The sequence below is a fragment of the Hypomesus transpacificus genome, unplaced genomic scaffold (genome assembly GCF_021917145.1).
Source record: "Hypomesus transpacificus isolate Combined female unplaced genomic scaffold, fHypTra1 scaffold_31, whole genome shotgun sequence".
Classification (NCBI taxonomy): domain Eukaryota; kingdom Metazoa; phylum Chordata; class Actinopteri; order Osmeriformes; family Osmeridae; genus Hypomesus; species Hypomesus transpacificus.
The window spans coordinates 1,147,699-1,161,684 of record NW_025813837.1 but is presented as its reverse complement, the minus strand read 5'-3'; the positions used below and the strand labels follow the sequence as shown (position 1 = coordinate 1,161,684).

Genomic DNA, 13,986 nt, shown 5'->3' with positions numbered 1-13,986 from the left:
GACACATTAATCACTGGGGAGCAACAGCATTAGGATCAAACAGCAATATAATTAAATAGCATAACATTCGAGGATATCAAACGAGAAACAGATGCCACAGTGTTCATATTTTTCGACCATTTTTATTGAAACATTTCTTCTACTTAATCGCAGCACACTTCTGTAGAAAAACAAAACTGTTTCGATCTTGTCCACTTATTTTGACCCTGCCATGGCTAATTTATTGACTTAAAAACATACTCAGGTGCAGCACTGAAGGCACTGTTGTCAACACGTGTTTCTCCTTTATCTGGAGTCATGTATTCCTCTAAGAGGATCCTGGCAGTTTTGAAAATCATTGAGTCCTAAAGCTGGAAATAAGTCCTTTGTCACAGTGAGAAGTTTGATATGAATGTGCTTAGTGTCTGTCAACTGTGCATGTAAAGCCAATGGAAAGTGTAGTTGAGGTCAGTGCTTTCTCTGAATTTATGAAGTGCAGTAACAGACTCTGGCCAGTAGAGGTCAGAAGTGATATTTTTATTGTGAAGATAGGGTGTGCTTTTCCTTCAGAAGTTAGCTTGACAAACGCAATCATCCTTCTCAGTGGTACAAGAAAAATGAGTCGTAGAATTTGGCTATTCAAAAATCATAGTAACAAATATTACATTTATAGCGCACAAATTAACCCAACATTGTAAAAGTGGACAAACAGTGCAAAACTATGAAGACATGTAAGACCAGTTTGTAAATTAGTATATTTCTACTCTATGTAAAGCCAGAGTGTTGTCGTGGTGATGTGTTCGTACTTTTCATTCCCAATGTTAAACCTATACCCCTCTCGTACTAACAGACTAACACACATTCACTCAAACTGTATCCTCTAGTAGTCAATCTCGTTGAAGTTTTCTGAGAATCCAGAGTATGGAATTGAGTCAACAGGATCTAGAAAGAAAGATATCACCCCAAAAAATGTCAACAACATATTTAACTCTAATTAATAAACGTTTCTTCAGCAATTCCCAATATACTAGGTTCACAAATACCTTTGCAGGGTCCTTTTTTAAACACAATGTCATCAATGGCAATGTCACTTCTTATTGATGGGCCTCGGATCGCTTCAAATATAATCTACAAAGAAAGCGAGACCGATGAAGCAGTTTGATGAAGCACTATGAAGCACTATGAAGTCAGTGTGTGTGTGTGTGTGTGTGTGAGTGTGTGAGTGACGCATGCCTGCGTGTGCGGCGCGTGTGGACCTCCGTGCATACCTGGTGCTTGCTGTCACAGTCGTAGTCCACCGTGGCCCTCATCCAGGACACGCTCTGCTCCCCGCGGCGCCTCCACAGCAGGGCGTCCTTCTCGCGGCCCGAGCGCCGCAGGAGCACGCTCAGTATGCCCGTGCCCGAGCCGTACATGTGGTAGTGGAACACCAGGCACTGGGGGGCATGGGACCCCCGCAGCCAGGAGGAGAGCAGGCGCGCCGTGTGGCCCGGACGCATCAGGGACGCCTCGATGTACATGAAGTACCCTGGAGACCCACGCGGACAGGTTAAAGGGAGGGTAGGTCACGTTGTGGAGTTGGCTTTTTTTTTGTCCTGCTGTCTAAAATGGCTCGCGAAACGTACCTATCCTGCCTTTAAGGGTCATTAACGAAGCCCTTGCGTTGGTGTGAACGAGGGTAACGAATTACATTTTTGGCACTTGTTTCGTTTTTTCACAATGTATACTTCATGTTTTGGCTGCTTGCAATGTTTGGGACTACCTCGTTGTTATGATCAGTGACCTATGCTCTTTTGTAAAGCTCTCTCTTGGAAGTCGCTTTGGATAAAAGCGTCTGCTAAATGCATAAATGGAAATGTATGAATGAACGTACGTGTTAAATATAAGCTCCAAGTGTGTGACTTACCCACCCCTGTGGTGTGGTCCCCCCGGGGTCCAGTGTAGGAGGTGGGGGACTGGCCTCGGATTCGTAGCCAGTCCCCCTTGTCCCCCTGCCGGTCCTGGCTGTAGCCACAGTCCCCTGTCTCAAAGTCGCACTGGCCAGGCTGCTCACCCTTACGCCCTGCAACACACGGCATGCTGAACTGGCTAAACCGACTGTTTATAATCAGGTGAACTGGACTCGTCGTGGCAGATCGTGTAACGTTGAGAGAACATTGTCAAGGAACTTCCTGTAGGTTCATTTGGTCTGACCAAGTTCACGTGTGTGTTTCCGTAAAAGGATATGTACTCGGTGTCGAGAGTTTATTGAGCAGAGATAGCGTACAGGAGAGACAGCAAGATGTGGGTGAAAAAGAAGAACTGTTTTGCAGTGTTGACGGGAACACAACTGATTCCTATAAAACGGTTGCTGCTGGTTGACATCATAGCTCTCAGCACCATTCATATCGAGCTTGATCCCAAATCACAGTGAAGGCTGCGATTGGTGTTTGGCCGCTACTACTAGAGGACGCTTTGCGCCAGTCAGCCAGAACTGCCCATGTAATTACAGTCTCTCATAGAGGCTGAATGGTTTCCACAGTGGCTGAGCGTTTAAAAGTTTATAAATAGGAACAGTTTTAAATCTAGGGCCCAGCCCCAGTCTTTCAGCTGTTGTCAGCTGTTGAAAAAAATAAAGACTGCAACCACAACATCCCAGTATCGAGCTGCTGGGAATAGATCAGATGAGGTATTTATGTCTCTTGAACCTTACCCTTCCCTGTGCAGGAAAAACACCCACATTTACACACAAGGGTTGTCATGGACATTTCCCCCCAACACATCATGTCTTACTCCAAGGTTGGGACTTTGGTTTGTATCTGAGGCCACGCCCATCCCTGAGGTCAGGTGACTTGTCTTACCTTCAGTGATTCGACAGTCTCCGATGGTCACGGTGATGTCATCGATGGCGACCAGCCCACAGTCCCAGAAGTTTTTACATATACTGACAAATACCGCCTGTGGGGACGGAAGATAGGAAGGAAGGGTTAGGGAACACAAGTCCTAATGTGTCCCGTTTCCATTCACCCATTCCTCCATCTATACCTCCATCCACCTCCATCGATACCTCCATCCACCTCCATCGATACCTCCATCCACCTCCATCTATACCTCAATCCACCTCCATCGTTACCTCAATCCACCTCCATCGTTACCTCCATCCACCTCCATCTATACCTCCATCCACCTCCATCGATACCTCCATCCACCTCCATCGATACCTCCATCCACCTCCATCGATACCTCCACCCACCTCCATCGATACCTCCACCCACCCCATAGCCATCGCCCATCCCCGGCGAGTGTTACCTTGGTGGGCATGGGCTTCATGTAGGTGATGTCCACCTGGGTCCACATGTCCCTGGTGCTGTCGGCCAGCGTCCACGCCTTCTCCAGGGCCACGTTGTTCTCGTCGTACAGGTACAGCACCAGGGCGTTCTCCACCTTGAGGAAGCCGTGGAGGGCGTAGTAGAAGCGCAGGCAGTACTTGTGGTTCCCCGGCAGGAAGGGCCCGTGCAGGCGGCCCACGTAGCCCGGGCGCGACGTGAAACGGGTGTTGGCGAGGAGGAAGGAGCCTGGAGCAGAGAGGGGGGATGAGGGGTGGAGGGGCAGAGCATGTCATACTAGGAGACCTCAACAAGGAGAGTCACAGTAAGCAGGTTTGTCCAGCTCCGGTTCAGACGGGTGGTTCGTTTTTGCCCGTAATGTGAGTGTAAATATAGAGGGAATCAGCTAATCTCTTAACCTCACCAACAGGGGAGGATGTGAGCGACACAGTGTTTAAGCAGCGGGGTGAGACTGACCCGTTCCTGTGGTGTGATCTCCAATCCTGTAGGCGTTGGGCTTCACAGTCACCGTGGTCCACACCTTCCCCTCCACCCTCTCCTGGTAGTACCGACACAGGCCCTCCTCAAAGTCACAGTCGGCGACGGACGGGTCGAACGTGGGCTCTGGAACGACACAGACACGAGTCCACATGTCTCCGTGGCAACCTGTGTTTTTGACTCACAACGCAACCTTGTTCTGAATTAGGCTGAGAGAGAGTCGCCAGATAAGATCAACTAGAAGACAAAAGAGGAGGATAGTGGAGGATAGAAATAACTGGCCTCATATCTGCAGTCTGGAAAGGTTTGTTCCAGAGTTCCGGCCAAAAAATCGTACCTGCTTAATCTTACTCACTCATTTATGTATCTGTCCAATCATGTCTCCATTCATCTGTTCAACCAATTATCTGGTTATCTGTATAAGCAATCATCCAGTTGTCTGCATAACTAATCATCCATTCATCTGTCCATCCATCTATTCCCTCCAGTCCCCTCACCTGTGTCGGTGTGGCAGAACTCAGGGGAGAAGGAGATGTCGTCTATGGCCACATATCCTCCTCTGGCACTGTTGAAGGCGACCTCATACACCACCTGAAACACAACACACACCCACCCACACCCACACACACTGCATTTGTTCAATAGGCAACTTTCCCATCGCGCTGAGGACATCAAACTTCCCAATATCCTACTGGGCTTAACCTTGGTTGACCCAGACTAAACTTTGATGTGATTTACAGAACTCGAGAGCTTGGTGTATTTCTGGTAGCTTCCGTGGCTAGCTCCCCCAACAGCGTGTTACAACAACGCCACCTTGAGAGTACAAGCAGGCCCTCTTAGGTTTAGACGTGAGCATGGGGCCCATGTGACCTGCGTGCAGACTGAGAGGGCCAGAGCAGGGTGCAGGGGCAGACCATGTGACCTGTGTGCAGACTGAGCAGAACAGGGTGCAGGGCAGAGTGAAGCAGCTGAGCCAGCCTCTGAGCTCACATCATAAGCCTCTCTGCTGTTCCGTGACAGCTCCGGCTGAGGTGTGAAACCGCTGAGGAAACGGCCGAGTCGTCGGGGAGACATGGCTCCTAATAAACCTGAAGGAAGCGTGTGGGTGTGTGAGTTTGTCTGGGAGCGTTTGTGTGCTTTTGTGTGTGTGTGTGTGTGTGTGTGTGTGGGGAGGGGGGGCTGGGATATCTGGGAGAAACTCCAGGCATGGCACATGTTTAGTCTGATTTATTTACACTGGCTTTATGCGCACACGCGCGCACACAAACACGCACACATCCTGATCCTACGTATTTATTCACATGAAAAATGAACACAGGACTACTCTTCTGAGAGTGCATAGCGGACTCTTCCACACAAACCCCACGGAAACTATTTGAAATCCGGAGCTCTCCAAACGAGAGAAAGACCTGACAAACAAAAAGACTTTCCGTCCACATTCCTTATCTCCTCTTAAGACAGATTCATATTCACCCAGTCAAATGGGCCTGAAAGTGGGCGGAGGGACGAGAATATTCTCACCGGAATCTTCTCTCTGAAGCCTGATCGGAACGCTGGACTACAGTCTCTGGCCGCGTGGCTCCAGCCATCAATAACCTGCTATCCTCACGTCAGCCTATTTATATCCCTCTTAGACGAATGAAAGGAGAGATAGCGGAGGGGAGCTGTAGCTCGAAGAGAAGGAAGAAAAATAGAGAAGAGGGGAGGAGGAGAGAGGACACGGGAGAGAGACACAACAGAGAGCGCGGCAAAAGAGAGGGGAGGAAAACGAGCGAGGCGGGGAACCTAAGAGAAGAGCGCCAGGCGAGGCGCGGCGACCCAACCACCGCCCGGCCCCCCCGACTGACCTCCAGGGGGTGCGGAGCCTTGATGTCCACCGTCACCTGCCTCCAGGAGGAGGTGGCGTAGACCTCGGGCCTCCAAAGCTCCTCGTAGTGGCCCAGCTGGTCCCGGGTGAAGACGGAGAAGATGTTGCCCCTCTCCTGGTCCCTCTGGTAGTAGAAGGACAGGCAGCCCGCCATGGGGGTGGTGCTCATGGGAGACGTGAGCTTGGCCACCTCCTGGAATCGCTTGGCGTACACCGAGTCCACATACATATAGTGGCCTGGGGGTGTGTGTGTGTGTGTGTGTGTGGGAATGTCGGGGGAGGAGAAAAAGTAGAACGACAGAGATCCGTTCAAGATAAACAGTCGTTTCAACATATGTTCAAACGGTATCAGAATCATTCAGTGTGTGTGTGTGTATGTCTTTGTATGTGTGTGTGTGTGTGTGTACCTCTTTGGTTGTTCATGGTGTGGTCGTCAGGCAGACTGGACTGAGGGTCTCTGGCCAGGCTTCCTCCCACGTACCAGTTCACATTGGGGTTCCAGTGGTTGCTATAGCCGCACAGATGGTGCTCCTCAAAGTTACATTCTGGAAGGAACCATAACCGTCTCAACTGGATTGCCGTGTCATTTTGATGAATATAGATGCATCACATGTTTATGGCTTTACACGGGGAGCCAGGTATATGGATAGGTAATGATATACAGTATGGAATAAGAGTTCTAGAGTGTGGAACGTTCTGGAATGGAAGTCATCCTAGAGTTCCATGTGTGTGTTCTCTCAGCAGTGAAGCTGTTTCCTCGGACTCAGACGAGAGCACTGACCTAGGCAGTAGCCGGGGACGATGTGGATTTCGAAAATGGCCACACTGTTGCCCGGCTCCTCTGCAGGCCGCGCCTCCATCAGGATCTAGCAGGACCGAGGAACAGGAAGCAGGTGAAGGGGAGGTTAGAGTGGAGGAACAGCAGTGAGGGAACAGGGGGAGGGACGATACGAGTGAACAGCAGGTTAGCAGGAGATCTTCCCATCATCGAACCCACCCGAACCAACTGTGAAGAAAAAAACTGTTTTGAACCCCCCTGTGGTTGGGCCCCCTGCCCTATCCGTGACCCCCCGTCGAACCCCTTTGACCTGTTAATCACAGGACGTCTGCCCGGAGACAGAGGCCGTCTCCGCGGAGCTCATTAGTCCCTGCAGCACGAGGCACCTCATCCCGCAGATCGAACCCCCAGATATCGGACCACGGGCCATACCTCAGCGCTTTAAAGTGCCAACACACTTTCCACCGTCAAACATAACGCGCTACTTCATCACTCATAATGACAACGTGAGTGATGGAACACCCCCCCCCTCCCCCTCCGTCCCCGTCCCCCTCCGCCCCCCTAAGTTGAATCCCTCCATAATTCACGCTCGCTTGTCAAACAACCTCACGTTTCCAGCCAGGTTGTTTCCGTCAAGGAGGGAGGGCGACTCTCTGCGGCCCTCCGGTGTGTGGCTGGCCCCCTGACGGATGACCCTGGGGGTCCTACCCTCACCACAGCCAACTGCACACAGTTACTCTCGGAGGTGGCGACAGTAAGTAAGGAAGACTCTCGACAGGCGATTCATCTGAAAGCTGCTTTCTCTTTCCTGCCGTCCCAGTGCAGCCCTTGGCGGCAGACTGGATAGTTTGACGTTCGTTTAGAAAGAAACTCACTCCGAGAAGATCGGACTGTTATAATCTCCGATAAACAATCCATTACTCAGGTCTGTTGATCATTTTGTAGGCCTATACATTTCTATTTAAACCCCTAGCCTGTGTTTAACTTAGCTCTTCTCTTACATAATGAGTTGAAAGGTTCTCTCTAACCAGCATTTACTAAAGATGATGTGTTTGCTCCAGGGATTCACATCATAGAGTCTGTTCTCTTTATTCACTCGCCTCACTCCCACCCCTACCCCTCTCACCCCTTAAATATCTCTCCCACCCCCTCACCACACTCTCACCCCTTCATCTCTCTTTCACCCCCCTCCACTCCACCTACGGTGTCTCTCACTTTCCCAACCACCCTCTCTGTCCCCCTCTCCCTCCCTCCACCTCTCTCTCTCCCCCCCCCCCCCCCCCCCCGGCAACTCCTCCACATCCACCACACCTGGTAGGCGGTGGAGGAGTTCTTCAGGTCTATGCTGGCGATGAGCCAGCTGTCGGAGGGCTTGCGGGCGCTCCAGAGGGCGTAGTCGAAGTTGTCGCCCTCAGGTCGCTGGTGCAGCTGCAGGGAGCCGGCCCCGGTGATCTGGTACACCAGGCGCAGGCAGCTCCAGTCCAGCTGATCCAGAACCGGGCTCACCAGAACCGCCTTCCCCTGACCGCTCAGGACGGAGCCGTCCGCTGTGATGAAACGCCCTGAGGTGAACAGGAGAGGGTTAGGGGGGAGAGGAGGAGAAGGAAGGTTAGAGGAGGCGGAAAGGAGGGAGGTTTAGGAGGACAGGGGGAGAAACAAAAATGATCTTGTGCACACGTGACCTCCCCCCTCAAAGATGTCCGGAACACAATAGTGCACTCGTCAGCACAAAGCCTATATGCTAAACCCACCAGTATCAGAGAGAGGGAAAGAAACAGGGAACGAAAGGGTCTGTGAGAGAAAGTGATAAATCAAAGAAAATAATGGTCAATGGAGTCGAACCAAGCCAACCACATATTGTACACACAGTTAGAAAGACATATTTTCTTGGAAGGAGTGGAACCAAACTGGCCACATGTCCCAAGACGCTCCACAACCCCTGGTGCTGCTAGACAGACAAGACTACACTGTAACTGTGTTATTGTTTTGCTGGTCACTTTACAACCCCGGGAAGTGTTTTCAGATACTCTTGACAGTGGAAAAGATTCCTTCCAGATGGCTTGACGACTCATCTCAAGCACTCTTCCTATCCTCAAACCCCCGCTCCAAAAGGATCCTAACCTCCCTTATCTCTCACTTCTTCTCTCTCCCTCTCCTCTCTCCCTCCCTCTTTTACTCTCCTTATCTCTCTTTCTTTCTCTCTCCCTCTGTCCCGTCTTCTTTCTTCCCGCGTGTCTCCTGGTGGGTCTCCGTCTGTAGCTGGCAGCAGCTCTCAGAGTGGAGGGTCTCCTGTTGCTCTCGTCTGGCAAAGCCTCAAGGCTGCTCCACTCTAAACATTTCCACAGGTTGGGGTTGGAAGCGTAGGGGTGGACAAGTGCAATATTTTGGAAAAGAAATCCTTTAAGCGAGTCTGTCATGGATTAATGAATCAGTAATCTGCTTTGTTTAGGCTGACATCGAACTCTTGGAATACAATTTAATTTTCATGCTGAGAATTCTAAATAACTGAGATATTGAAACGAAGGGGAAAAAAATTGATGGCTGGCTATAAATAAATTCTTTTGAAGAAGTATTTGATTGCTAATCCCACCTGTTAGCGCAAGGCCTATGAACGACTAATGACATTGTGTGCCAAGGATTCATTTTGAACCAGTAAACCCTCTTATCAGTGAATGCATGAGGTGTCAGTTATACACAAACAGCTAAGGTCTTAGGTAGCCTACTTGGGATCATTAATGAGGTGTTTCTGAGGGTTTCTCTGGTGACAACATTAGCTGTGAACTTGAGACAAGGGGTATCACATTGCAACTTAAAACAAACTTTTATCTTTTCACAGCGCTGCCCTTGAGGGTTGTGACGTGAAGGGTGTGTCATACGGTGTGTGTCGTACTTATAATATGTAAAAGGCGGTTGGCGTCTGGCTAGCTTCTAAGCTAACCAGTGGTGACAGGCTAGGATGACGGTTACCCCCGGTGACAGGCTAGGGTGAGGAAGCGTGACCTACCTGACCAAGACTAGACCTGCAGTGTATCACAACACGCTGTCTCAGCGTCTGTCTGTGTGTGTATGTGTTTACGGCGAGAGTGTGTGTGTGTGTGTGTTTACGTTGGGTGCTGAGTCATTTCAGTCAGTGCTCATCAGCACCTTTGAATCTCTGCGGTGGCAGACCAGACAAAGACCAGAGTCTTGTCTGATGTCCTTGTCTCGCTTCTAGACTGTTCTCCCTGCAGCTGTTACAGTCTTGACAGCCAAGCTCAGGCGGCTTTGGTCACGACGTGAGGATGGGTTGGCAACGCTCGTCATCATTCATCATCACCTTCTCCAGCCCTGCCGCACATTTTGGTCTGGAGGAAGAACCTGCTGACTGTTTCCTGTTCTATCCAGACAAGCGTTTACCGTTTCTTTTCGTTGGGAAATCGAGAGAAATAATGTTTTAGGCAAACAAAATAGGCCTACGGATTGGTGGCTAGGTGGTCTTTGAAGGGTGAGCAATTTGTATTCATTCGATGTTTTACATCTGTTTATTCTACTTGAAATCTTTTTTTTAATAATTTTAAAGAAATAATTAAAAAATGTTAATCTTTCCTCACAGTTGTCCCTTCCTCTGCAAGTAAGAACGACCACTTCCTCGAATGACTTCCATCCATCTCTCAACCACGGAACAACCGCTCCGTCCCAACGTTACCGTGGAAACCAAACAGAAAACACGGCGCACCGTGGCCCAGTCGCGGTTTTTACGACCATATTAATGGACCGGTTGGGAATAGCGCCGCCGCCGCTGGCCAGCTATCTAACCAGCCGCGCTGACATCCCTGACGCTATGCTGGCGGAACGCCGTCCTCGTTCCCGTCTTAGGTGGCGACTCTCCATCTGGCCTGTTGCACTCTGGCTCTCCTTTGGTGTTTAGTTAGTGCTTAGTGTGAACGCTCCTGTTCTTGATTTCAGAGTAGTGGAGGTCTATCTCTAGTCTCTAGGAGGGAGGGAGGGAGGGAGGGAGGGAGGGAGGGAGGGAGGGAGGGAGGGAGGGACCTGGTGCCAGTAACTTACAATAAGTGGGTCTAAAGCTATACAGCCAGCTCAGCTTGGCAGCGAGATGGCACAGACAACTCTACAACATCGCTACTTATTTTTAGAGGGCTAATGTAAACACCTCAGAAGGGTGACCACAAACCAGAGCAGCTCCTGGGGGTGCTGCCTGCTAGGCCCCCAGGGACGAGGAGGGTTCTACACACATGGTGGAAAAATAGAATTGAGTGGAGTGTGTGTGGGCGTGTGTGTGTGTGTGTGGGTAACATACATCTCTCAGCACATAGCTGCCTCAAATTCCCCCTCTCTCTCTCTCTCTCTCTCTCTCTCTCTCTCTCTCTGTCTGTTTATGTTTTTCTCTCTCCCTTTTGCTGACCCACTCTCTCTCCATTTCTTCTTCAGTTTTTTTTCTATCTATCTGTGCATGTGTGTGTGTTTAAATATGTGTGCAGACCAGGACCGTGCAGTACTTGCAGACATCTGACTTCTCACCGTGTTATAACACCTTCAGCATTTCAGAACACTGCAGAACCGCATGCATGGAACATCTGACCTCAAGTGAATAATGCTTCATTAACATTCCATGCTAGGCTTGTCTGTGTGTTTCTAACCACGAACACCCCCCCCCCCCCCCTCTCCCTCATTCATACAAAACACACACACACTTTCATTCACTCTCTCTCTTCCAATCACTGAATCACTATGCCAACCGGTTACGCAGAGAGAGGGCTGTAGAAGCTGACAGAGCAGCCCTACACACCCCAAACCCGCCATACTGTTTCAAAACAATCAGATGTAGGCCTTCATGCGAGTGAATGCATGGTTCATTTAGATGCAAACCGATTCGGAATATTGAAATCAAATGGCAGCAATGATGTGCAGAATAGGTTTTTCTTTTAACATGCAATTCATATATTTAGTTTTCCAACCAACCTTCCTCGTTTGTGGCCCATCTTGCGTAGGCCGGGTCGGACGTGTAGCCGCAGGTGCCCTGCTCGAAGTTACAGGAGCCGGCCAGAAGTTGTTGCTGAGCCCATACTAACCCACTCAACAGAGAAACTGGTGGTAAAAGAACAAGATTAAGAAAATTGTGCAAGAAAATATTCCGCCCGTTTGCTAAGTATTGCTCCAAAGTACAGCTGGCATTCAACATAATTCATCGTACATTGATCTCAGCATCTGACAAAAATGAAGCGTTGGGATAACGGTAGAAAAACGGTAAACTAACGGAACTTCAACTCCAACTGGAACCCAAACCCTGCCTGACGCAGAGGTCTGGGCTGCGTAACGGAGCAACACGTTGCGTTGTTTCTTTATGGATTGTATTTGCTTCTTTCTATATTTTCTTCCTACTTACCTAAGATAACAGGAAGGTAGACGTTGAGCATCGCGAGGTAGCAGCTGGACAGAGAAGGGAAATGGAGAGGTTCGGTCCACTCGCGCGCAGCTAGTTGACAACGACTCAAAACCCAAAATAGCAGACAGCCCGTGCATCAATCTGTTGGTGGACCTTGCTCTTGAGCAACTTCAGTCACAGCTTCCAACAGCGACGATAATAAATCTCTCGGTGTCTCCCGTTAACGTTACATGGCATAATCCGACTTGGAGAGACGCGCAGCAGTTGGCACGGAGGAGGACAGAGAGACCAGGAGGGAGGAAGAGTTGCACGGTAATGCAGTCCAGATTCTAACGGACGCCTTCGCCACAGGGACTCCCAGTACCCCGCCTCCCGCATCCCTTCCCTACGGTTGGGATCACAGACATTCCTGCCTCCATTAACGAAGTGCACCACGCGGATCACAACACAAGCACCCCCCCCCCCCCCCCCCCCCCCCCCCCCCCCCCCATAGTGTAATGTTGCGGCCCACCCTTCCCTTGCTATAATGATCATGTGTGCACAGTAGGACACATGATTGCAAGTTTTTCTGAATATTTTTTTAACACACCCGTTGTCCTCTGGTGACAGTGCACTAAACCTTCCCTCCAGACCGAAGAGGCTTGCAGCTGCCAAGGTCATTGCAGAAATATTTGGATCTTCGGTTTCAGAGATGTCAGAGGTTTTGCACTGGTTTTGCAGTTGTCTGACATGGTGAAGATCTTCTGATCTGCACTGCTGAATGATTAACATTCACAGGTGTAAACGTTCAGGTTCAGAGACAAGAAACTCTACCACGTCTGTTCCGGCCATGCACTAATCCAGATGATGTCACAGATTAGCGCCGAGGGCTGTGCTAATGAGCATATCTGGGGAACTGGAATCAGTTACTTGGCTGGGAACAAACACATTGTAGCGTTTTCATTTCTGATCATTGACACCTCTGCTGATATCAGAGACCTTTTGTCATGGGTGAGCTACTAACACAGTAAGACTGTGTGGGCCTTAATACAGTGATACCATTTGGATGTCGCAGAACGGGGGCATGGGGTTGGCTGGAGAGGAATGGAAACATTTTCGAGGCAGATTGCTGACAGACACATTGGTATTCACCCAGGAAAATGTTGTGCCACAGCCATTACTGTGTTTTAGCTTCCCTGCACTGTCAGCAGAGTGACAAGTCTGCTCTGTTACCATATGTTCCTGTCAGGCTTCAACAATGGGTCTCCCCTTTTCATACACCCCAGTGTGTTTGTCTGTGTGTTTGTCTGTGTGTGTGTCTGTGTGTGTCCGTGTGTGTGCATCTGTGTTTGTGTTTGTCTGTGGGTGTGTCTGTGTGTGTGTGTTTATATCCCTCTTTATGTTTATGCACACTCCAGTTGCGCCTGCATGAATTTCTACGTGGAAGTTCCTTACTCCCAGTGTGTGTGTGTTGGTGTGTGTGTGGGGGTCACTACTCCGTGCCAGAGCGGAGTGTTTGTTCCTCCTGTTGCCACCCGTGTCCCAGTAAGAGCTGTGGTGTGGCAGGATGAGGTCATGGAACCGTCTGCAGCTAGCCGACCCAGGCTGCTGTAGGGCCAGGTCGACCCACGTGGCACTGCCGACACAAAGCACTGCAGACACCACGCTCTGTCCCTCCTGGGATCACTGATGGAGGGCAGAGTAGAATTGGGTAGCAGAGAGTAGAGTACAGTCAAGTAGACTATGGTAGAGTAGACCTAGAGTAAGGTAGAGTAGAGTAAACCCTGGTAGGCTAGATAAGAGTATGGTAGAGTAGAAGAGAGTAGGGTGAAGTGGAGTAGTGTAGAGTGGAATATGGTAGAGTAGAGTACAGTAGAGTAGAGTAGGAGAGCAGAAGAGGCTGTCCAGCCAGGAGTGTAACATTTGGTGAATGAGAAAAGAAAAAGACTGCAGCCACAGAGAGGAGTATTCCACCCTGACCCAGCAGGAAGCGCCTCATTTCTCCTCCACACAATATGACCTCTGTTTAGGAGAGATCCTCCTTTCTCCTCCGTACGCGAGTACCTCTGAAGAAATCCCCAACTCTCCTCACAACATCAGCGTGTCTTTGGAGGTAAGAAAAAGAACCATTTGGATTCAGGAATACTTGGTACAAGCAGACACATATTCCAAGAAAGGGGTTGAATGTGAGAGGACT

General features: G+C 49.8%; 1 protein-coding gene across 2 annotated transcripts; it reads right to left on the bottom strand.

Annotated features, from left to right (window-relative positions):
- Window positions 1-106: 106 nt before the first annotated feature.
- On the bottom strand, window positions 107-12,216 carry mamdc2a (MAM domain containing 2a). Of its 2 annotated transcripts, XM_047016066.1 has the most exons (14): window positions 11,811-12,216; window positions 11,387-11,512; window positions 7,739-7,989; window positions 6,431-6,515; window positions 6,057-6,194; window positions 5,630-5,886; window positions 4,280-4,373; window positions 3,762-3,908; window positions 3,268-3,533; window positions 2,820-2,916; window positions 1,886-2,041; window positions 1,248-1,507; window positions 1,023-1,107; window positions 107-921 (listed from the first exon to the last, which is right to left on the bottom strand). In XM_047016066.1, exons 1-14 carry the CDS (start codon window positions 11,839-11,841, stop codon window positions 860-862), a joined length of 2,055 nt encoding a protein of 684 aa, XP_046872022.1. In that variant the 5' UTR covers window positions 11,842-12,216; the 3' UTR covers window positions 107-859. The 2 variants fall into 2 exon arrangements, with proteins under 2 accessions (XP_046872022.1, XP_046872024.1); XM_047016068.1 differs by lacking the exons at window positions 107-921; window positions 1,023-1,107 and having other exon boundaries at window positions 1,383-1,507; window positions 1,890-2,041.
- Between the last annotated feature and the right edge of the window lie 1,770 nt (window positions 12,217-13,986).